Below are 25,538 nucleotides of genomic sequence, written 5' to 3' on the forward strand. Positions count from 1 at the left end.
TAACACTCATTGTAAAATATTGGAAATTCGCTCGCCTCAGATTGTCCTCCTCCCCCTCTGAGTTGGCTCCTCCTTCCTTCTTCCCTCTCCGAATGCTGGCTCCTCCATCTTTCTGGCCCGACGCGCCTCCCTCCACCTCAGCAACCTCTCCTTTGTCCTCCTTATCCTCCTTTTCCTCCCTCTCCTCCAGTATCTTCCTCTCGCGGCTGCCTGATTCGCTGACCTCCTCATGCGGGGACTCTCTGCTCCTGGCTTCAAGCCGGGCGTCTCGGTGTCGGTGTCTCCGGTGCCGGGCTCCCTCCTCCGGGCCGCCGGGGCCAGGTCGGACTTTGCGGGCCACCCTGTGCCTCCTGTCTCCAACATTGTGCCGATGGTTGACAACTCTCTCCTCAGCCAGAGGAAACAGAGACATAGGCTCCGAATCCGGGGGTTCCTGTAGCGGGACGGCGACAGACATAGGGGGCTCAGGCATGGGCATGATCCCGGAAAGGGGCGACTCGGGCAGGTGACCGGGGCTGGTGTCTGGGGAGAGGATGGGGGCGCGGTAGGCTACGGTAGGGATGTCAGTTGTGTCCTCAGTGGGGCTGCCTCCGAACAGCACTTCCTGGCTCTCCATCTGGCGCCGCTTGCGCAGCTGGTTGGCCCTCTGCTCCCACACCGACCTTCCGCCCCTCACTCCCCCGCCCCGCCTCCGCCGGTCACGGCGATTGGTGAATGCGTTGGCGCCGTTGGGGGGTTGGTCAGGTCCAGCGCCGCTCTCCTCCTCCTCTTCGGGGACGGCCATGCGGCCCCTGTGGATAGCCTTCTTCCTGCGGAGGTAGGGCCTCCTCCTCCTCCTACAGAGCACAACACAAAGCCTGTCACCGGAGGGCGACCTCACGCCCACCACTTACGTCCACTTATCAATGAAAGGATACTGAATATCTCACCACAAAATACGATATAGACATATTAAGCACTATATGTGTGTGTGTGTGTATTCATGAATGTATGTATCTATCTATGTATGTACATAAATACATACATATATAATGAAGTATGAACGCTGTGTGATAGATACATTTTTCCATTTACATTTTGCAAGAGTAAAGAAGAATTGGGATCACATTGAATTATCATGTAAAAAAACATCAATAATTTGAACTGAAATTACAAATTGTGAAAATACCTGGGAAGAAAGCATATAAAATCAAAAAGCCACAGAACAAAAAGAATAGCAGTATAGGATTAAAATAGGGAAATACTGTGTTACTAAAAATGGAATTTATTTAATACGATAAAGGAAACAGAATTATAGACAGACAAGCAACTTTACTTACGGGAATTCAGACTCTTTTGTAGTCCATGTAATCAATTAGTGATTGGTTGAAAACAAGACATTAGTGTTTTTGGAACAGAGACAAAACAGAACAATCTTTGTGACACAGCCCAAAACCTGGTGAAGGGGCAACATACATTTATATACCAGTCTATCTGGATACATCTATCTCTGTTTCTTTGAATTACATTACACAAAAACACTGGGATTTGGCTGTGATGGTTTGATAAATCCAAATGATTAGTGGTGGCAGTTGATGACGATAAAATCTTGTTAAGTTGTTACTAATTGATTCACCCAGACCTTACAGCAGCGGTGGTCGATTTGAGCCTGAAGTGTTTAGCAGTGTCTGTTTTGGTCAGTGCCACGTAACAGGTATAGAATAACAAGACGACATGATGGAAGCGCCACTAAATACGGGAGCAATACACCATAGAACAGTGAACAATGACAGCGGCGCAGCCGTAACAGCGGCGGAACACGTAAGACAGACAGTCAAATATGTAGGAACAGACAAATGACACGGTCAGTGTAACGTGCCTGGAGAAGGTCAGAGGACAGTACAATCCATGCATCCTTTCCCCCTACCTGTACCTGTTACAAAGGGAGCAGAATGGTTGGTGGTGCTAATACACTAAGCATATAATATGCTTATACTCTAGAACTGCCCTGACATTCGGTTTCAAATACCTGGAGTCTGACATGCACAAATAAGCAGATCCTATTTAAATAAAACATGCTTGTATGACTGGCCTGTTAACTTTTTTAACTGTCATGCTCAAATAAACAACAAAAACAACGGCAATTCTAATAACAAATCATGAGTGTTCATTGGCAAATCCCTAGATCATCAGATTCATGAGTGACAGTACTTGTTGTCACTAGGAAGTGTTCCTCGTCTGTAATTTCACTAACATCATTCCCATTACCCATGTAACAGGCAGGTACACATTCCTTTACCACACATAGGACATGCCTCTCTAACCCTGAAAAACGACCATGCAGCTGAGTGCAAATCAATACACATTCTGCCCGGTAACACCCAGACCAGATTCTCACAGACCATAGTGGAGAATTATCACCATGGGTGTTATGGCTATGTAATAGATGAGTTATTGAGAAGCATCACAATCCCCCCCCTCTGTTTTAATTTCCTCCTAATCCTCATCCAGACTAGGCCCGGTATGTGCCTGACCACCGGGAACTGGGAGAGAAATATAAACCCAATACTTACTCAGACATCGGCCCATCTCTGCCCCTGGTGTATCTTGAATTGAAAAACTCCTCTTCCTCCTCTTCATCCTTAATATGGTACAGAAAAAAACACATAGTCCCACAAATAGTTAATGACAGGCCAAACTTTGTTTGAAAAACAGACTCGCCTCAAACAGTACACACCTTGGTGAGTTCCTGTGCGTTGGCTAGGTTATCCACAGCGATGGCCAAGAAGACGTTGAGCAGTGTGTCTGTTTACCATGCGGTCAAGAATCAATACAGGGTGGAGGAAACGGCTCTACATGATTTAGGAGCTGTCTCACAGTTCCTTGGAACCAAGTGGAATACATTTAAAGTTGTATGGCCTGGGTTAAACTCACCTCAGTGCCTGCCCCCCCCCCCCCCCCCCCCCCCCCCCCCCCCAATAAATCAACCCATGACCCCAAAATGATCTCCAAGCCCATGCTACAATTTCCACGTACTGGGAAAGATTCATGTGTAACTAGGAGTAAAATGGGAACAGTGTCAGTAGACGGTGGTTAGCAGAAGGTTGATGAACAAGGATACAGTTCCCAAATAGGGTGAGCACTATGAAGTATATAGAAGACCACATGCCATACTGAACTCCTCCCTGGGAGCGGATGCCGTTGTACATCACCTCATTCCAGTCCTCACCAGTCAGAATCTACATGGAAACAGACAGGATCAATAATGATTAGCCCAATGAAGTCTGAATTCAAATAAAACATGAATGCCAAGAAGATGACAGAAAATGTATAAAACCCAAATACATCACAAAAATCCTGAGATGCTCATAAAGCCAGGAACTTGTCTAAACAGTTAGTCAATGGTATAGGTCGGTCTTTGGGCAATCATTTACTCATACTGGTAACAGGGCTCTTTGACTCAATGTCGGGTCCGCTATTATTTGATTTGGAAACTCTTTTTTCCCCTGCTCTGACATGTATGTGTCGGTGTGTGTGTGCGCATGTGTGTGCATGCGCTTGTGTGTGCGCGTGTGTGTATGTGTTTGTGCGCGTGTGTGCGCGTGTGTGCGTGCGCGTTTGTGTGGGATGCTAGGAGATGAAGGGAGAATGGAGCAGTGAGCATGCTTGTTTAATCTTGGCCCTGGGGTGTTGTGGGAGATATCCCTGGGTATGGGGAAGCCAGGCTGAGAAGCAGTGTCTGGAGTATGGGAGCCAAACCTGGAACACTGTCATGATGGCAGCTGGAAACGTGTCAAAGTTGGTGGGAGTGTAATCTTCAAAGATGAACCTAAAGGGAGAAAAAGCATTGATAGGCAGATACGACCGGTGAAGAAGAGGAGGAGGAAGAGGTGGGAACAGGAGGAGGTGGAAGCTGCTATTTTCAACCAAACGTGTCATTTCAGATCTAACATTCCATTCCAATAAAGCACCAAAAAAAAACACGGCTTCAGACGGCTTGTGATTTTTTATTTGGAATTCTAGTGAATGATGATGACGATGATGAAGAAAACGACGAGAGGAAATCCACTTTGTTAGTCAATGAACTGATGAACAGAAGACACATGAACGGGACATATACCTGTGTCTACCAAAACATTGTAATAGCCTTGCTATCCTGTGGTTATGCTCACCTGCCCCCAAAGAGCTGCATTCCCAGCAGGGCAAAAACGACGATGAAGAGGAAAAGGAGGAAGAGCAGGCTGATGATGGACTTCATAGAACTCATTAAAGATACCACAAGGTTCCTCAGCGATGCCCAGTACCTGGTCAAGAATAAGAAGATAACATTCACATTCATACTGTAGCTGTAATAGCAGTACTGACCCCAAATGAATACATTTACATTTTGGTCATTTAGCAGTCTGTCTTATCCTGACCGATTTAGCACTGGTTTGAAAAAAGCCAGGTGAGACAACCCTATATCCAGAATGAGATATATTATGTAAAACATGTAAGTTACTCAGTTCCTGTTAGAGTTTAATCAGTAATCTAGTAATGAGATTACAATATCAGGTTATTTTCAATTATAACACCCAACAAAGTTTGCATTTATAAACAAGGAATTCTAAAATGTCCTATATACTTCAAATGTAAGATGGGCACATAGCGTTAAATATAAGTAAATGGCATAAGCCCATGACTGCAAAAAAATATTATTGCATGAGTTACAAAGAAAAAGGGGAAGCTGAATTTTAAAGTATTGCAATCTGTAACAGATTAAATTCGAAACATCCTTTCTTGAATTTTGATAGATGATGTCCCAGACGGATAATTCTGGATATTTGCTTGTACAAACTAAACCAGTATCTGACCAGCATGTTATGGATCTTGGGTTTGATAATTTGACAATTGTTTCCAATTTATATCCAACAGTCAAAATAGTTTCCCAGAATTGTCTGTTGTTTCAAATCAACTTAAAACAATTAAAGAAAAAATACAAAAATACAATGCTGTCCCCTTGGAAGAAAGGTTCTGTATCTCCTCTTTGCCTCATCAACATCTTTCTCCATGCTACTGTTAATGTATGTGCATTTGGGCATACATACATAACTGTATTTGTATTGCTGTTGACTTTAATACATGATTTTCATTAGTACCAATTAAATGCATTACCTTTAAAACGGCTTCAACATTTATTTCTGTCTTTCATAGTAGCAGTGGATGCTCGGACAGCAATATTCTTACAATTACATTATGAAATGCTGTAACAAAGCCTTTTTTCTTTCCCTCTAGCACACAGAGGAAAACCCAAAGCAACAAGCAATCCATACGGAGTGGGTCGATAATATGTTTTTCTCTATAAGTGCCATTTCTTACAGAGCTTTTGGAACGTATATCTAGCGAAAAACATATACAAATACTAATGTAGTGAGGAGTCATTGTACACCTGCTGTGGATACTACTGCAGCAGTTCAGTGAGTAGGAGGAATTTTAAACGTCATCAATGAACCACCCGTGGTCTGTTTTTGTATGAGGAAAGATACGGCTTTGGACCCTATCTTTCAAGCCCAATATCAGCCTTCAAAGCAGTCCCACTAACGCTGAACAGAACCCTCTTTCTGGATGATGTCTCACTCACTTCGTTATTTTAAAGATTCTGAGAAGCCTTAGGGCCCTGAGGACGCTGATGCCAAAGGACATGCCAGGTCGGAAGAAGCCCCACACCACCTCGAAGATGCTTCCAATTATGACCTGCACAGACAGACATCAGGTCTCTTTATTCAACTAAAATAGAACTGCATCATATATTGTCAGCGACATAGGATGAGTCACTTAATTGTCCATCATTTCGTTTCCTAACAAGGCAACATACTTGATAGTGTAACAGTATAACCATGAGATAACAGGGAGTGAAAGTTAAGAATACATTAACTCACTCCGCAATCAAAGCAGTTGAACGATGAGTGGAAATAGAGGCGGAATCCAAGGCCATACATCTTCAAAAACATCTCCGCCAAAAACAGCCCCAGGAAAACAAACTCTGCATAGTCTGAAGAAAGAATGAATAATGACGAATCAAAGACTGGGATGACCTTAACAGTTTTTCTCTGTTCAAACCCAGCTTTTTCATACAGTACAGTACAGCAAAGAAAATGATTGGCGTCACCTAGAAGGATATTTGAAAGCACAACTACATTCTACTGTAAATTAACTTTATTTGAAATCTCTGTTGCCAAAAACAGCCAATCTATTACCAGTGTAGTAGGCCATACGTACACAGGAAGATGGAGAGCCAATCAGGCTGGTTATGATGGACGATCGCTACGCAGATGGTGTTGAGAGCCACTAGGCTGAGGACAGTCCAGTAGAAAGTGTCCGTCTTCACCATGCGACGCAGGGAAATACGCAGCATCCGCTCCTTGCGACGCATGTAGGCCACCGGGCCCCGCCGCACTGTGCGGATACGCATACGAGGAGCCCCTAAGACAAATGAGAGTAGACCGAGAGAGGTTGAGGGAATGGGAAAAAGACAAGAGAGAAAATGTTCAGGATCAGAGAAAAGGGTCAGAGGAAAATCTGGGTTGGAGACAAGAACGAAAAAGTTCTAGACAACAAGGATGTGTCAAATGGAGTGTTACACTGTAGATATATGCACAAAAAAACAAAACAGAAATAGAAGTGTTACACTGTAGATATTAGGAAAGAGACCAGAAATAGCAGTCTGAAACTGTAGATATTAGGAAAGAGACTAGAAATAGCAGTCTGAAACTGTAGATATTAGGAAAGAGACCAGAAATATAAGTTTAAAACTGTAGATATTAGGAAAGAGACCAGAAATAGAGGTCTGAAACTGTAGATATTAGGAAAGAGACCAGAAATAGCAGTCTGAAACTGTAGATATTAGGAAAGAGACCAGAAATATAAGTTTCAAACTGTAGATATTAGGAAAGAGACCAGAAATAGAAGTCTGAAACTGTAGATATTAGGAAAGAGACCAGAAATAGACGTCTGAAACTGTAGATATTAGGAAATAGACCAGAAATATAAGTTTAAAACTGTAGATATTAGGAAAGAGACCAGAAATAGACATCTGAAACTGTAGATATTAGGAAAGAGACCAGAAATAGCAGTCTGAAACTGTAGATATTAGGAAAGAGACCAGAAATATACGTTTAAAACTGTAGATATTAGGAAAGAGACCAGAAATAGCAGTCTGAAACTGTAGATACAGGGAAAGAGACCAGAAATAGAAGTCTGATATTGTATATATTGGGAAAGAGACCAGACATGGAGGTTGAGAGAAATATAGAAAGATGCCACAGGCTGGGTTGTGTAATCCTTACTCACCAATGGTAGAGATCTCTGCATCCCCAGGACCTCCTCGGCGCTTAGCATTTTTACTGGCAGCCCTTTTCAACACTGAATACACAAGAAAAAGACAATTTGAACGCAGAGAGAATGTGTCTAATAGCATAGATACAGTGGCTAGTGACACACCTTCCGGTCTTCACATTTCACTGCCTTCACCCACAACATACAGATATTTTCATTTCAAATTTTCTATAAATTGGAATACAATTCTATTTCCACTTTGCCATTATGGGGTATTATGTAAATTGATTGACCAAAATTAAAAACTTTCCAAAGGCTTAATATAAAATAAAGATATAATTAATTATTCATAGTCATTGGTTATTATTTTATTAATTATGGCATATGTTCTATAACTTTCCTTTTGGAAATGTGGAATAGGTTGTGTAGATCTATTTACTACCTTTGAGATGTAATTTTAGAGCAGCAAAATATGTGCAAGGGATGTGTAAAATTTCTCTAACCACGGTAGACTGTCTGACAGTGAACAACAACTGATTAATGATAGATTTCACATACGTGGATAGGGACTGACAAACAAGCTATTTATGGAGGTAATTATGTGTATACAGATGGACATGGTGCACAGTAAGGTTGACATTTTCAGGGCAAACTGAGTATAACCCTTTGAGAGTGTGAGGAAGGAAAAGACATATGAAAATGGAGACTTGCTGATAGGTAAATATGATATGGTGAGAATTAAAGTAAACATGAAAGAAGTGTAAGACCCAATCAGCTCTATGTTCAAGGACAAACTAAGATCAAAGACAAACCAAACATCTGTGTTTGATTACGACAATATATGGTGTAGTGGATGGAGCTGCAGGCTGAGTATTCACTGCTGCGATGGTGGTTGATGTGGGAGCGAGGAACACTGAGAAAGTAATTGTGTCTTCGGTTTCTTACCATCTAAAGCAGATCTCCCCGAATTCTTGTTCTCCTCAGCCAGCATAACCTCCTCTGTAACGTTGCGAGGAACAAAAATCAAGGTCAGCCTCAATTGAATTCAGGGTCATTCATGAAGTGCCCCTAAAACCTGAACAGGGCTATGTCTACCTTAGCGCCCCCAGAAGATGGAAACCCGCTTGAAGGTAACATTCAAATGACTTTAATGTTGTATGACCGTAGGTAGAACTTTATGGTTAGAAATGTGAGTATCTGCTTAAGAGGCAGCCTGTTGCATTGTATTTGTGCTCTGAGAGAAGTTGACACTCATCCTCAGGTTAAAGCTCCTCCAACACCGATTGGTAGCAACTTTCCGTTCTACATTCTTACACAAAAATTCAAACACACACAAACACACACTCTTGGATGCAAAGACAAATACACAGACATGCACACACACACACAGCTCTGCCCAGACTCACATTCACACATTCTGACTGGAGTCAATGCGTCAGCGTCACCTTTCTGTCAACCTCTACTTGCGTGGGAGAAAGACACTCTAACTTGCCATTATAGCACTGCAGCTTCACCGAGGTCCCCTACATCAACATATTCCCCAGGATGCTCGAACTGGAATTAGCCATTTGAAAAGCTACACAGCCGCTGACAAAATGAACATTCTATAGACTTAATAAAATGTAATAGGGATTTTCTGTAACCAAGTCAGTCTCATTGAGAACGTTTGAAAATAAGCAACAGAAAACACATGTACAGCTCCGGAAAAAATTAAGAGACCACTGCACCTTTTTCTTTCTTTTCAAAAAAAAGGAAAGTTTGAGGAACAGAAGCCTTCAATTTGCAGTGGTCTCTTAATTTTAACCCTTCTGTTCCTCACTCAAAACCTTCCTTTTCCGACTTTTTTGGAAAGGAAAGAAAAAGGTGCAGTGGTCTCTTCATTTTTCCCGGAGCTGTATTTTAGTACAACTACCCTGTTTTCCGTTCCATATGACAGATACCGACTGGAAACATCTACACGGCTCATACACAGACACCATAAGAGAGGATAGACACCATAAGCGTTTTTCTCAGAGTGCCTTACAAATGAGAACATAGCAGTCAGCCTCTGTACAGTTAGTGATGCCCATTGGACAAGACTGTACCGATCACAGTAGTGAGTAAGACATATCTAATTGGTGACAATATGAAGGGCTGCCTTCAGTGTGATGCTTGGGGCCAACACATAAATAGTGTGAGCGTGGATCACCACAGAGAGAAAGGTAGAGTGAATCAATTCCTTTCCAGCAGCAAAATAAAATTATCCTCATGCTGTTATTGAAACCTGATACACAGTAGGAGTTTCCTGACAAGGTTCTCTACATGGGTGGTAAAGCTCAAATTCCCAGATATTTGTACATTTCCACTTGCTCTGCGGAATGTCCTTCCAGCGTAGTAATAATGACATGGGTTTCACAGTGTTTAGTAATGAATAATACCGTGCATGTAACGTCCAAACGTACAGTTTCTGTGGATTTGATATAGATAACAGACAATATTGAACCTAAAACGTATCCTAGAAAAAGCCCTGCCGTATCCTCCTTCTGTTCATATGCCGTAACCCATCTGGGAAATCCAACTTCAACCAGCTTGGAGTTGGACAGAACTCTTTGTCCAACAGGGAATACTTTAAGTTTTATGCAACAAACCATTCCGGGGCGTGACCAAATCCACAGTGTCAAATGCCTTAGACAAGTCTATAAAAGTAGCTATTCAATACAGTTTTTTACCCAGGGCACAATTAATGTCACTCAAAACCACTGTGACATGCTGTTTTGTGACATGAAACTTGATTAGTGATGCACAAAATGTTACTTTCCTGGGGATAGTCATTAAGGGCTTACTAAATAGGGACCCTGATACTTTTATCAAAACCAGACTACTCTGATAAGCCAGAAATAAGTTTGTGTATTTTCTTATTTTCTAAGATGATGAGACAGGGGAGAGCAAATATATCTGCAGCTAACTGTGGCAGGTGCTGCCAACTCATCAGGGCCAGGGGATATTTCAATATATACAAAATTGCCTTCAGGGCTCTACAAACCTCTGACAGAGAGGAGTGGCAAGAAGAACTTGGAAAGGGAGTCAATTGGGGTTCATTTTTACGTTTTACCTTATTAAATAATCCAGCAATGAAAGACTCATTAAAAGGGTTAAAAATAGAGAAGCCACCTGTTAGTCTACAAGCCATCTATTACGAAGATGTGCTTGTTTTTTGCACTGTAAACCTTTCACTGCTTGCCAACATTTTGGGGGATTATTCAAATAATCAGCAGTAGATTTGAGCTCGTGCTCAGCTTTCATCTTTCAATCCTTAGCCTCATTCTAATTTTAAATGGTGTTTAAAAGCATGCTTTCATCTGTGAACCAAGGTTAGCAAGTGAAATAACACCACAGGGCCAACATCTTCACTTGTGTTCATGTTCACACGATATTATATAAACATTTTCCCCCATCTTATGCATAAGGTTGGCTGTTGGTCATTCTAAGGTGACAGTCCGGTACCTGCTCGGTCTATCCAGGCTCTGTATCCGTTGAGTTCTCGCTCCACCTGCTGTTGGCGTCTCAGCTTCATGAAGGCTCTCCTGTTCTCAACTCGCTCCCTCTCCTTGGCGAACTCCCTGAACATGCATCAAAAGGGACAAGTCATTTCATTGATACCCCTTCACGAAACTTCACATTCTGACGTGCGTGCTCAGTGTGTGCACCCACACGGACACAAGCATACTCACACATATGCAGACGCCACCACCCCTCCAAACACATACACACACACACACACCACACACATGCACACGCACGCACACACGCACACAGCTATTATTCACTCACCCAGAGAGGACTCCCAAAACCAGGTTGAGTACGAAGAATGAGCCGATGATTATGAGAGGAATAAAGTACATCCAATTCCACATAGAACCCAAGGCATCGTTGGTCTAATGGACAGTAGACAAATGCACAAGGGTACAGAGAACAGAACAGACAAATGTTTCACTGCTAAAGACTCACTTTCCAAGTGATATAGAACAAGGGGCTACGCATTCTCTTGGAATAAACGGAGAGCCGCATCACACACAACACGTTTCCACAGCAGACTTGAAGTGATCCGTCCTCACATTGTAGAGAACAGCTGTCCAGCCCTCCATGGTGATGCACTGGAAGACCGTCAGCACGGCGAACAGGATGTTGTCAAACTGGGTGATGCCGTTGTTGGGTCCGATCCACGTGCCGACACAGTCATATTTCTCCGGACACCTCCTCATTCCACAAGCAAACTCCACCTCGGACATATCCATCGTCTCATTCTCTAGCATGGGGAGAACATGGGTGGAGGGGATTAGAGGGTGGCAGCTTTCTTTCTTCATAAAACTAACAACAAGGTGTCACAGTTTTGTACCGCACTGAATTTCCATTTGCAGTGAATTCACTATTGCTTCATTAGAATAGCCCCTCATCAAAACCTCTCTTTAAAGGGACTACCTTCCAACTAAATGACAACCATTGATTCTTGAAGAATATAACTTGTAGACACTACTAATATTAGCTAACTTTAACTTTGGTTGCATATCAGAAGCGATAAACGTTTCACCCCGCTGTTTGTAGACAAGGTTATTATGAACAAATACTCTTTAGACACATAACACAGTTAAACATATATTTTTTTAATCATGAATGGTCATTCATGGGGTCCATAGCTTTGTCAATCATTTCTCCACCCTATCCTTTTGCTGGCTGTTAAACACAACTTTGTAGTTGTTAGAACTGCACAAGGAAATACGTTTAAAGTGCAGCGCCTGTGTAAAGCAATGCTCCTGTCAATCTTGATCATGACAGCTGTGATGCATCCTCATTGGTGGATCTCTTATATTAAAACCAACCACTTGAGAATTGACTGAATCTGTCAACTAAGCATTTCAGGGGAGGGTCACCAAATTCCCGGAGGTCAGTGCTGCTGTGTGAATTGAGAGTTAAGAAATACACGGTTGTGGAGAGATCAGATTCCATTCTTCCAAATCATATGTTTTCCATTGGAGCAAAACACTATATTTGGCTTGTGTGATTACATAGTAATTATTTCTAGCTAATTAAAAGGTAGCTTGGCAGCACTGTTGGCTGTCTTAATAATATGTTTGCCCTGTGCCATCATGTAACAAAGGACCTGTCCACCCTTTTTGCTTATAAGAAGTCTCTAAGAACAGTAAACCAGTCAGACAAACCTGTTTGAAACATGACTGTTTACATAAAAACAAAACAACCATACCTAATAGAGCCTGGTTAGATGGGACAGAATTATTTTTCCAAATGTGTCAGGGGATTAGGACAATAAATCCCATAGTGTTATGGAAGCTCTTCAATGTATAAAGGCTGGGTTTTGTATAGACAGGGAACGTGAGGAAGACAGTGGGGCATGTCCATACCAAGGATGCCAGCAGTGGGTACACAGGTGTGGTGTAGCTTGCCACTGTAGAACTCCAGGCCGATGATGGCGAACATGAGAATGGCGAAGAAGAGTAGCAGACCGATCTGAAGCAGAGGCACCATGGCCTTCATAATGGACTTCAGGACGATCTGCAGACCTGGAGAATGAAACGCAGGGAAAAAATGTACTTATTAATGAATGACCATCCTGTAACTGATACTTAGGTCCTGTTTAATACTGATCGTTAATCACAGCATCAGGGGTGTTAAGTTAGTTGGTGGTTGACTGGCAGGCCGGCTACTCACTAGGGATCCCAGAGACTAGTTTGAGGGGCCTCAGCACTCTCACTGCCCTCAGGGTCCGCAGGTCCACCGGTATGTTCATGTGGGCCCCAGCCGTTGCCAGGATCCTGCACAAATGGATGATCCGATTTACAATGGAACACTGACTTAAGGCTTTCCAATGGGATTGTGTTGACAGGCAGTATGGTTGGTGGAAGGGGTTTTGGAGGCTTGGAATGGCCTGCGTTTAAATAAGGGCAGTCATCTGAAGGAGCTTACGTTGCATTGTCCTTACTGGTGCAGTGGGTCGGTACACGCTGATGGCCATCCGCAATGAATATACATGATATTCTGTACATTGTACTCTACACTTAACAAGTATCTATCTCACATCCCTCAACAACACACGTGTATTAACACACACTTATTAACCCACGCGCACAAAAAATGAAAACACCATTTAGAGCTGAAGGCCGAGATATACAGTATACCGTCTATCCTGTAACCTACATCATACTTGTCTGACTTAGAAGATTCACTCTGCCCTACGTATTGGTTATTAGACTCGCTAACTCTTACTCACACACGGATCAGGAAGCGAGTGCTGTAGTTTGTGGGGGAGGCAGTGGCTGTGAGCGGGGGCCAACCAGAAAGTGTGGGCCTACGCAATATCCACTGAAAGCGGAGAGGAGATCGATGGAGAGAAAGCAGGTGAGAGAGAGTTAGTGATGGAGAGAAAGAGAAAGAAAGAGAGAGAGAGAAAAAGAGAGAAATGGCGTTGAGAGGTGTGGGAGTTCACAGCTATTGAAAACACTGAATAAAAGCTGCGGCACCGCTGCTCTTTCAAGGCTGATCTGGGCAGAGCAATTCTCCGGACCACAGAAACACCATTATAGAAACACTGCATGTGAAAACCTGGTTTGGTTTTTACCACAAATAAGAGACTGTCTGGGTTTGCTCTTAAACCTATGATCCCAATTTCCTGGTCACAGATGTGTTTGGGCTCTAGCTGTCATTGTCAAGACCAATGTGACCGTGAGTGTCAGTTGATATGACTGGACAAATTGATTGGCAGCCGGGTTTGTCAGACGAGGCCTGAGGACTCCCGCCAGTGAATTGTCCACTGAACACGACTCGCCACATATTTCAGTCACATCAGAAATGTTGATGCGTGCTTATAACTTTTCTTCTCATTGACAAACAAAGCAAGCAAACAAATGTAGAACAAGTGCATCAGAAGTACTGATACAACACAAAAAGAAGGTTTGCCAAAAGAAGACGCACCACATGGCAACATTGTCCAGTTGTTTTTAAGTGGGGTCCGAATATGGGAGTATTCTGAAATAGAAAGTAAAAACTTTGTGGCGTTAACAGCCCGTTCCCAGCAAGGAGATAAAGAGCCTTCTCTACAATAAAAGGTTTGCTAATAGTTTAATAGTTTGTCAATCAGAAGGAGAATGTTAGCTTTAAATAGGGAGCACCGCTTTGTACAGCTTTGTATTGAATGTCGATGAGAAAATCTAAAATGACTAATGTTCTTAACAATAACAGGCAATAGTCACTATTGTTCCTATTGATTATGTAGTCAGAGAAGGTACCCTGCATGTTGTGTGTCTTAGTATAGCTGGAATATGGATAGTGAGACACATTTCATCTGGGTACACTTACATTTTATTTAGGGTGTCTTGAATATTATCACCATGTATATACACATTCAACTGGATGGTTTAGGGGCGGCAATGAGGTTAGGGAATCTGACTAGGTTCAAATCTCCCTACCATCAATGTATGTTGTTCTGTGTCTGAGCAAGACAGTTAACCAAAATTGCTCCTTTCCCTCAGTAACATTAGCCAAATGTCATCATTCAATATAAGAATTGGTTCTTAATCGAATCAACTTGTGTAATTGAAAAAAGTTTGGGCAAGAAATTGGAAATTGGACATTTTAGAGTGGCCTTTTATTGTGGCCAGCCTAAGGCACACCTGTGCAATAATCATGCTGTCTAATCAGCATCTTGATATGCCACACCTGTGAGGTTGATGGATTATCTCGGCAAAGGAGAAATGCTCACTAACACAGATTAAGACAGATTTGTGAACAATATTTGAGAGAAATAAGCCTTTTGTGTACATAGAGAAAGTCTTAGATCTTCGAGTTCAGTTTGTGATAAATGGGGGCAAAAACAAAAGTGTTGCATTTATAATTTTGTTCAGTGTAACTGTGAGATCCAAATTAGGCCATATTAAAAGAAAATGTTGTTATTCTCCCAAATTTCATAACAACCAATTCGTTATTAAGGCCCTGATTCATCCTAGCAACTCTCAGCAGATTCAGGAAAGCTGATGTTGAGATATTTGTCTTCCAAAATACATCCAATGCCGTTCCAATTGTTCTGCAAGCTAGATTGGAAGCCTGGTTTTACAATGATGTAGCTAACTGCAAGGCAGTGACTTCACTGCTCACATTAGGTATATCTTTCATTTTATGTTAAAGAGTCGATTAAGATTTAAGAAGCTTCTTTTATGAATGAAACCAGTCTGATCTGAATGGACTAATTTCCCCACCAGCAATCTGAGCCTGTTTAAAGTATTGGTAATTGTTTTAGATGTATTTAAGGATGTATTTTAATTAAACTGACATAATCAATCAGAGATATTCTTGAAAGATGGGAGTATCTCCTTAGTAACAGCCATGATGTTGTGGATTGTGCGGTTTATGGAAATGTAACAAAATTTGTCTATATAGGCCTTTAAGGTGGCCTTTTAAGTGAAGATGGGAAGGCACCTTCAACAATATCAATCTCCAAAGTAACACTGAAGATACACAGACAACACTTCTGGAATAAAATAAAAACCTGATCACCAGCCAATCTATGCAACCTTTTCTGCAAACTTGAGTAGCCAGGAAAACATATACCAACCACCAACTCAACCACAGTTTAAATCAACTCTTACCTGTCCTGGAGAAATTAACCAGCTCAATGATTCTACTACTGTTGCACAAATGATAACAACATTGGAAAAACATACAATATTTTGTATAAACTAAAGGATAAGCTATTCTTTCAGTTTATAAGAACAACCTTCTAATTATAATATTTTTTCCATCAAATGCAACTGGATTCATGAAAACTCATTTTTTGTTGTTTATAAAAGTATGTAATAATTGTTTAAAGGCCTTAATAGATTCATTCAAACATTTGATTATTCCAGTGTCATTCAAATCTCCAAACCTCTTTTATTTATTTGGGTTTATAATGCTCCAGGGCATTTTGTAATTACCTTCTGGACTCAGGTCATTCAACAACAACATTATCCATTAGATCTAGCTGTGCAAATACCAATAAGTTCCACAACAGTGATAAAGAATATATTTTCAGATATCTTGCATCCCTTTTGAAATTTCCTTGAGGACACAACAACTAATTAGATTTTAATCAAGCATGCACTGCCCTCTCGAGCAGTCAGTGCTGGGTATGAGGGGAAGGGAGAACGGTGAATAGTGCTGGATAAAGGATGGGATGCTGGGCAGGAAAATATGAGTATAAAGAGTACTGGGTTATTTGTGTATCTACCAAGGTCATGATTTTGGGGAGTGGGGATCAGAATTCTTTTTTGAGTCTTTGTCCCTGCTTCTGAGATATACATTTTCATTTGACATGATCTATTCATTTGATTCATTCACATTGTTATTATTCCTTGTCTCCTATCTTTTAAAAAGCTAATATTTATTGTTTTGGTTCTATTTATTGTTTCATAGTAGAACATATTGAATGCACTAAATTAATATTGAAAAACTAAATGTATCTTAACCCTTTACTCTGTTGGGATTGAGGCATATGGGCAGGGCAAAATAGAATGACTTCAATTTCTTTTTGCTTTCTCTTTGGGGTTTAGGCCGGGTGTCTGTATAAACACTTAGTAACAACTGCTGACACAATATGTCATAACATTCATTGGATTGAATAAACTGAAAGGGAATAGTTTCAATCTTATGAGAAAAATATTTGGGAATAGTTTCAAGGTTATGGGAAAATATTTGGTCAAAATTGGGGGCACAACAGTTGACCTCACAAGGTGTAATTCACAGATTTTCCATTGTACATAATGTCTATTGTTTCATGTGTGATTGCTGCCCTGCAATTATTATGCCTTTAGACAGGTGGTCATTGTCATTAACCATCCTCAATCAACTAACGGCATTGTCCACAGTCATTTCTAATAACTTTTATTCAATAAGGTGTTTTTTGAGCTCTCCTTGATCTGCAGTGGAACCAGAGCCAGCTCACTTGCCATTGTATTGTTTGTAATAAACCCCCTTCATCATGCAACTGATGATTTCATCTTTCAAAATACATAAAAATCCTCTTAACTGGCAGTGTTTCCCTCAATCAATCAACCATACAATTTAAAAACTTAGTAAAATACAAAAGGGAAACGAGCAACCTGTTGTCACATGCTGTCCTCAAGTTCAGTGGCCTGTCAAAACCCATACAGGCCTATAAACCACAGAGACTGTGCTCTGACTATACTATACAGCCACTGAAATCCAATTTAGGCACCATTTCCAACACATTTAACACAAGGGTTTGCCCTCAGGGACAAGGATGACAAGCTACTGACAACGTTGACAACAAACTCTCAAAAACCTAGAAGCAAAGCTTCTAAAAAATAAATACAACTTTAAAGAATCCCAAAGGTAAACTAATTTAATGGATTGAAAAGAGTAAACCCCCCCCCAAAAAAAAAAACTGGAATAGATTTATGGAGCTCTTGAGTTGGTTTGTCGTTCTTCGTTCACGCTACACTGAGTGGTCGCTCGATTTTTCTGGTTGCCTCAAAGTGTAAAACTGTAATGTACTGGAACTGACTTTTAAGTGGTTGAATTCATTACATGAACAGAATGCGGACTCTCCCACACACCTCCACCTACACAAAGAACAACCAGTGAACAGTGGAAGTGAAAAAGAAAAAGTGAGAGAGTAACTATCTGAAAATGGTATAGATGCCATTAAAGAATACTGCTCACAGAGAATATAATTAAAGAAAAATTCCAACAGTGAATGCCATTAAAGAAGGGTTACAGTGAATATCATTAAAGAAGGGTTTCAGAGAATCACAACAAGGAAAACCGAGGCATCTTGTTTGCATGCAAATAGATACTGTTTCCCTTAAGTGTATAATATTCCATTTAACTTCAGGAACAAAGTTGTGTAAAATGGTGGTATCCATTGGGATTAATAAACAGACATTATTAATCTTGTTTTAGTCACATAATAAATAACTGGATATTTTTTCTCTCACATGGGATTAAAACCAATGTTTAAACAGCTCAATAAGCAAAGCAAAATTGGAAATTGGAAATGAGATGATTAATCTGTGAAGTTTACCATCAAGGGTGTAACAGGACATGTGACTGAATGAATTATGAGAAAAATTCTTTCTGAATGGATTTGTTCAGATGATAAGAAAGGTCCCCTCCTACACACACCTGTCAGTACTGGGTTTCAAACCCAGTACCCTCTGGTAACTGGCCAGCTTCTCGAACCTTCAGGCTACTGCCACCCCCACAACTGCTGTGTACAGATTGAAGATACACACACACACCCATGTTTGTTATACCAGTGTCTCTCTCAGTGAAAGACTCACAGGACCATAGGGTTACTGGTAGAATTCCCATGAGGCTGTACTTCAGCAGCAGAGAGTGGTATAGTAAAATGTTTTATTATATTTATATTATATATATATATATATACACTCACCTAAAGGATTATTAGGAACACCATACTAATACTGTGTTTCACCCCCTTTCGCCTTCAGAACTGCCTTAATTCTACGTGGCATTGACTCAACAAGGTGCTGAAAGCATTCTTTAGAAATGTTGGCCCATATTGATAGGATAGCATCTTGCAGTTGATGGAGATTTGTGGGATGCACATCCAGGGCACGAAGCTCCCGTTCCACCACATCCCAAAGATGCACTATTGGGTTGAGATCTGGTGACTGTGGGGAAATCGAGACTCATCAGACCAGGCAACATTCTTCCAGTCTTCAACTGTCCAATTTTGGTGAGCTTGTGCAAATTGTAGCCTCTTTTTCCTATTTGTAGTGGAGATGAGTGGTACCCGGTGGGGTCTTCTGCTGTTGTAGCCCATCCGCCTCAAGGTTGTGCGTGTTGTGGCTTCACAAATGCTTTGCTGCATACCTCGGTTGTAACGAGTGGTTATTTCAGTCAAAGTTGCTCTTCTATCAGCTTGAATCAGTCGGCCCATTCTCCTCTGACCTCTAGCATCAACAAGGCATTTTCGCCCACAGGACTGCCGCATACTGGATGTTTTTCCCTTTTCACACCATTCTTTGTAAACCCTAGAAATGGTTGTGTGTGAAAATCCCAGGAACTGAGCAGATTGTGAAATACTCAGACCGGCCCGTCTGGCACCAACAACCATGCCACGCTCAAAATTGCTTATATCACCTTTCTTTCCCATTCTAACATTCAGTTTGGAGTTCAGGAGATTGTCTTGACCAGGACCACACCCCTAAATGCATTGAAGCAACTGCCATGTGATTGGCTGATTGGATAATTGCATTAATGAGAAATTGAACAGGTGTTCCTAATAATCCTTTAGGTGAGTGTATATATAGTATTTTATACATATACTATTTCATATCTTATATTACCTAATCCTAAACTAGGGACATGACAAATCGGAATAAGAAAATGCTTAATAAAAATGTTATTGTGTAAATGAGTGAAAACATAATGGATATTCAACGTATGATCCTTTTAGTGCTGATGTGGATGAGTGCTATGCCGCTGGCAACACGGTCATTTTTCATAGTGACCTAGCGAGGGAGAGCGAGGGGCGCAGTGCAGAAAGACATGAGTCAGCATGGTTAACTATAGGCCTATCTACCAGTAATAAAAACACGTACCTCGCAATAGAATTCTGTATCGCACAATTTCTTGGACCGCAATTGTATGAAACTTAATTAAAGCAAGGCCTATCGTCTGGGAATAGACAAAGATATTCTAGTCACAACAGACTGAATACAGGAGCAGACGAGACAGCGTGAGGGAGTTAGAGGAGGGGACAAACCCATGTGCATATGCCATGGTAACCTGCAAATAATAATTGTATCCTTTCTGGATATCAATTACACAACATTCTCCAGGCCTTAAAAATGTGGCACCTCGAAAGGCTACAACATTTCAAAAAGCAGACTGTGATAACTCCAGAGTGTGCGCTTTAAACATTTTTAAACATTTAAATATATTTTAACATTTTAATTTAAACATTTAAAGGTACACACCCCTAATTGTAACCCTAAGCCTAAAATATAATTTTTCTTCATGCGGACGAGCAACGTTCCGCCACCACATCAAACTGACCCAGTTTTATTAACCTTGTGGGGATGGTTGTACCTACACACAGCGCTTGGAGTAGCTGTCTCTGTGCCAGGTGGCTAATGAATCCTTCCAAACACCCACCTAGAGGGCGTCCTGAATGGCTGAGCGGTCTAAGTCACTTCCCCTCAGTAAGTCATTGCCATAAGGTGTATGAATCTTTGTAAATTGGCACGTCACGGCTGGTCTGGGATAGGGGCTCGGGAGGATGAACCGGTCTGATACAGCATACAGAAGCCTGGGGAGGGTGGCTTGTGTAATCCAAGGATTACACACACAGTTCAAAGAGGGGTGAGCAGTACAGTATAATGAGACATTATGGGACAGAGGGTAGGGAAATGGATTGGTGGTACAATTCAAATCCTTGGAGTTGAAAACTACATCTCTATGTAGGTGCATATACTGTGGCACATACTACTGTACAATGCCAAGAATTAATTGGAAAGGCTAGGAAATTCACTGGGGATGTCTATGCTAATCAGAAATGACATCTAACCTACTAGTACCAAAACTGCCAGGGGATTAACTGTAATTGACCATTTTCAGAATCCTTGCAAATCTGTTATTTTATTGGGTACATTCGACTACTTTGGGGTTTTTCTACTACACACTCTACCAACAAAATGAAGAATTCTTAATTGAGCTGTGACTCCCTGTAGATTAAGTTCCAGCTATTTCATTAATTTCGGATGGAATGAAGCCGCCAGCTACTGGCCCACTGGCCTCGTTTGAATCCCCAGCCGAGAGCCGCTGCGGCTCAGGGGTGCTGTTTCTTCTGCGTCTGATCCTTCCAACGGGTGAAGGAGAATGGGGTGGGGGGGTGGTTGGGGGAGGGGTGGGGGGGCATGGCTGCCACCAGAAAGTGTGTCAAGTAAGAGCAGAAGAAAGCAGGTCATGAGAATTACAGGTTTTTAGATGTGTCTGTGTGTGAATCAATACTGGACAAAAGGATGTGGACACAACTGAACTGCTCGATTTGTTCCATTTCATTCAAGTGATTTTGCATTAGCAGGAGGAGAGTTCCATTGTCAAACCTCCCAGGCGCAGTGACCTTGTAGAATCTATTGTGGGACACAGAATAAGGCTTCCTCAACAACCGACCAACGGATTGACTGACTAATCTGCTGATGATCACTTAGCAACATGTAGTATGTAGAATGAGCATGAGCAGCGTTGAGTAGCAGGAAATGGCCTGGCAGATGACACTTCTATTTTCAAAAGGGGCACTCAGAGGATAAAGCATTGAAATGAAAGAACTCTGATTCACCCAGGTCCTGACCTGACCTGAAAGCTCCCACACATGCATACTGCAATTTACGACACCCCTGCTTGAACAGACACACAGGCGTAGGGTAGACACACTCACACACGTTTAGGCCAGCCAGCGGGTGTGCTACTGTACAAAAGAGGATGGGATCTGTGGTCCAGATTGATCACCTACTGTAGCAACAACTAAATTACTCTTTGACTCTATCACCTCTGTGAGCTTTATGACTGCCCCAGACAATGACAGATGTTGCACGAATGTTGCATCTAGAGAATATATATACAGTGGGGTAAAAAAAGTATTTAGTCAGCCACCAATTGTGCAAGTTCTCCCACTTAAAAAGATGAGAGAGGCCTGTAATTTTCATCATAGGAACACATCAACTATGAGAGACCATATGAGGAAAGAAAAATCCAGAAAATCACATTGTAGGATTTCTTATGAATTTATTGGTAAATTCCTCGGTAAAATAAGTATTTGGTCACCTACAAACAAGCAAGATTTCTGGCTCTCACAGACCTGTAACTTCTTTAAGAGGCTTCTCTGTCCTCCACTCGTTACCTGTATTAATGGCACCTGTTTGAAATTGTCATCAGTATAAAAGACACCTGTCCACAACCTCAAACAGTCACACTCAAGACTACACTATGGCCAAGACCAAAGAGCTGTCAAAGGACCCCAGAAACAAAATTGTAGAACTGCACCAGGCTGGGAAGACTGAATCTATAATAGGTAAGCAGCTTGGTGTGAAGAAATCAACTGTGGGAGCAATTATAAGAAAATGAAAGACATACAAGACCACTGATAATCTCCCTCAATCCGGGGCCGAACACAAGATCTCACCCTGTGGGGTCAAAATGATCGCAAAAATCCCAGAACCACATGGGGGGACCTAGTGAATGACCTGCAGAGAGCTGGGACCAAAGTAACAAAGGCTACCATCAGTAACACACTACGCCGCCAAGGACTCAAATCCTGCAGTGCCAGACGTGTCCCCCTGCTTAAGCCAGTACATGTCCAGGCCCAACTGAGGTTTGCTAGAGAGCATTTGGATGGTCCAGAAGAGGATTGGGAGAATGTCATATGGTCAGATGAAACCAAAATAGAACGTTTTGGTAAAAACTCAACTTGTCGTGTTTGGAGGAGAAAGAATGCTGAGTTGCATCCAAAGAACACCATACCTACTGTGAAGCATGGGGGTGGAGACATCAGGCTTTGGGGCTGTTTTTCTGCAAAGGGTCCAGGACGACTGATCCATGTAAAGGAAAAAATGAATGGGGCCATGTATCGTTAGATTTTGAGTGAAAACCTCCTTCCATCAGTAAGGGCATTGAAGATGAAACGTGGCTGGGTCTTTCAGCATGACAATGATCCCAAACACACCGCCCGGGCAATGAAGGAGTGGCTTCGTAAGAAGCATTTCAAGGTCCTGGAGTGGCCTAGCCAGTCACCTCAACCCCATAGAAAATCCTTGGAGGATTTGAAAGTCTGTGTTGCCCAGCGACAGCCCCAAAACATCACTGCTCTAGAGATCTGCATGGAGGAATGGGCGAAAATACCAGCAACAGTGTGTGAAAACCTTGTGAAGACTTACAGAAAACGTTTGACCTCTGTTATTGCCAACAAAGGGTATATAACAAAGTATTGAGATAAACTTTTGTTATTGACCAAATACTTATTTTCCACCGTAATCTACAAATAAATTCATAAAAAATCCTACAATGTGATTTTCTCGAATCTTTTTCTAATTTTGTCTCCCATAGTTGAAGTGTACCTATGATGAAAATTACAGGCTTTTTAATTGGGAGAACTTGCACAATTGGTGGCTGATTAAATACTTTTTTGCAAGTATTTGATACACTGCTGATTTTGCAGGTTTTACCACTTACAAAGTATGTAGAATTTGTCTGTAATTTTTATCATAGGTAATCTTCAATTGTGAGTGACGGAATCTAAAACAAAAATCCAGAAAATCAAATTGTATGATTTTTAAGTAATTCATTTGCATTTTATTGCATGACATATGTATTTTATACATCAGAAAAGCAGAACTTAATATTTGGTACAGAAACCTTTGTTTGCAATTACAGAGATCATACGTTTCCTGTAGTTCTTGACCAGGTTTGCACAGACCTTCTCCATATCTTTCAGGTTTCAGGGCTGTCGCTGGGCAATACGGCCTTTCAGCTCCCTCCAAAGATGTTCTATTGGGTTCAGGTCTGGAGACTGGCTAGGCCACTCCAGGACCTTGACATGCTTCTTACGGGGCCACTCCTTAGTTGATCTCACGATACATGGCCTCATCCATCCTCCCCTCAATACGGTGCAGTCATCCGGTCCCCTTTACAGAAAAGCATCCCCAAAGAATAATGTTTCCACCTCCATGCTTCACAGTTGGGATGGTGTTCCTGGGGTTGTACTCATCCTTCTTCTTCCTCCAAACACGGCAAGTGGAGTTTAGACCAAAAAGCTCTATTTTTGTCTCATCAGACCACATGACCTTTTCCCATTCCTCATCTGGATCATCCAGTTGGTCATTGGCAAACTTCAGACGGGCCTGGACATGCGCTGGCTTGAGCAGGGGGACTGTGCGTGCGCTGAAGGATTTTAATCCATGTGTTACTAATGGTTTTCTTTGAGACTGTGGTCCCAGCTCTCTTCAGGTCATTGACCAGGTCCTGCCGTGTAGTTCTGGGCTGATCCCTCACCTTCCTCATGATCATTGATGCCCCACGAGGTGAGATCTTGCATGGAGCCCCAGACCGAGGGAGATTGACCGTAATCTTGAACTTCTTCCATTTTCTAATAATTGCGCAGTTGCCTTCTCACCAAGCTGCTTGCCTATTGTGCTGTAGCCCATCCCAGCCTTGTGCAGGTCTACAATTTTATCCCTGATGTCCTTACACAGCTCTCTGGTCTTGGCCATTGTGGAGAGGTTGGAGTCTGTTTGATTGAGTGTATGGACAGGTGTCTTTTATACAGGTAACGAGTTCAAACAGGTGCAGTTAATACAGGTAATGAGTGGAGAACAGGAGGGCTTCTTAAAGAAAAACTAACAGGTGATAATAGGTGATAATTATTTAAAAATCATACTTGTTCTCCCCACTGTATACATATATTTCCTCTGTGCTGCGGGTAAAATCGGCTGATTGGTTTTCCATCGACAAAATGACATGAAGTCGTGGAAAATGACATGACTTCACAGGTGAAAATGAACACATGACATGACATAATGGTTTTGAAACAACAAAAACGAGTCACTGACATGCAAAGGGCAGACCTTGCAGGGGTTTTTGTCAGGTTCAAGAAGACATTTCTCCCTGTTCGTAGATACTAATGTTAGAGCCGTTACAACAGATATTTGTATGCAAAGGAATAGACATGTGCCAATATTATTATGTTTCCAATTACATTCATATTTATTTGAAAAGGGAAACTTTATTTTCAGGTCGTTTGTAACTTTTACATTAACTGTGTAAAAAAACAGTATAAAGGTGTATTGCATTAAGAGTGGCAGATCACATGCTTGGCCCTGTAAGGTCAAACCTGATGGTGAGAAGCTTTCCTGTGAATGTCATAACTCCAATCCAATCAGCTAGGCATCCTTATGGAGGACTTTGTACATTGATAAAAAAAAACAAGAACTGTAATCTTGAGAGAATCATGAGTGTTTTTTTGTATTAAACCTAGTGGACTAGCATGCTCTGGAGGTATGGGTAATCCCATAGGAGTTATATTCTCTGGAGGTATGGGTAATCCCATAGGAGTTATATTCTCTGGAGGTATGGGTAATCCCATAGGAGTTATATTCTCTGGAGGTATGGGTAATCCCATAGGAGTTATATTCTCTGGAGGTATGGGTAATCCCATAGGAGTTATATTCTCTGGAGGT

At 41.6% G+C, this 25,538-nt stretch overlaps 1 protein-coding gene across 7 annotated transcripts in view; it reads right to left on the bottom strand.

Annotated features, from left to right (window-relative positions):
- cacna1eb (calcium channel, voltage-dependent, R type, alpha 1E subunit b) overlaps positions 1 to 25,538 on the bottom strand; it is a 67,504-nt gene that overhangs the window by 20,740 nt on the left and 21,226 nt on the right. For 6 of the 7 annotated variants that reach the window (XM_029118680.2, XM_029118679.2, XM_020045490.2 and 3 more), the window contains 17 exons: positions 12,997 to 13,100; positions 12,690 to 12,848; positions 11,388 to 11,578; positions 11,104 to 11,207; positions 10,777 to 10,892; positions 8,239 to 8,292; positions 7,309 to 7,380; positions 6,238 to 6,441; positions 5,898 to 6,010; positions 5,600 to 5,712; positions 4,152 to 4,283; positions 3,739 to 3,808; positions 3,101 to 3,218; positions 2,717 to 2,784; positions 2,553 to 2,620; positions 1,907 to 1,912; positions 36 to 836 (listed from right to left, as the gene is read on the bottom strand). In XM_029118680.2, the coding sequence (XP_028974513.2) occupies positions 36 to 836; positions 1,907 to 1,912; positions 2,553 to 2,620; positions 2,717 to 2,784; positions 3,101 to 3,218; positions 3,739 to 3,808; positions 4,152 to 4,283; positions 5,600 to 5,712; positions 5,898 to 6,010; positions 6,238 to 6,441; positions 7,309 to 7,380; positions 8,239 to 8,292; positions 10,777 to 10,892; positions 11,104 to 11,207; positions 11,388 to 11,578; positions 12,690 to 12,848; positions 12,997 to 13,100 (2,493 nt within the window). The remainder of the gene's footprint in view (positions 1 to 35; positions 837 to 1,906; positions 1,913 to 2,552; positions 2,621 to 2,716; positions 2,785 to 3,100; positions 3,219 to 3,738; positions 3,809 to 4,151; positions 4,284 to 5,599; positions 5,713 to 5,897; positions 6,011 to 6,237; positions 6,442 to 7,308; positions 7,381 to 8,238; positions 8,293 to 10,776; positions 10,893 to 11,103; positions 11,208 to 11,387; positions 11,579 to 12,689; positions 12,849 to 12,996; positions 13,101 to 25,538) is intronic. The other variant, XM_034291520.1, reaches the window with a different exon arrangement.

The sequence above is a fragment of the Esox lucius genome, chromosome 3 (genome assembly GCF_011004845.1).
Source record: "Esox lucius isolate fEsoLuc1 chromosome 3, fEsoLuc1.pri, whole genome shotgun sequence".
NCBI lineage: Eukaryota > Metazoa > Chordata > Actinopteri > Esociformes > Esocidae > Esox > Esox lucius.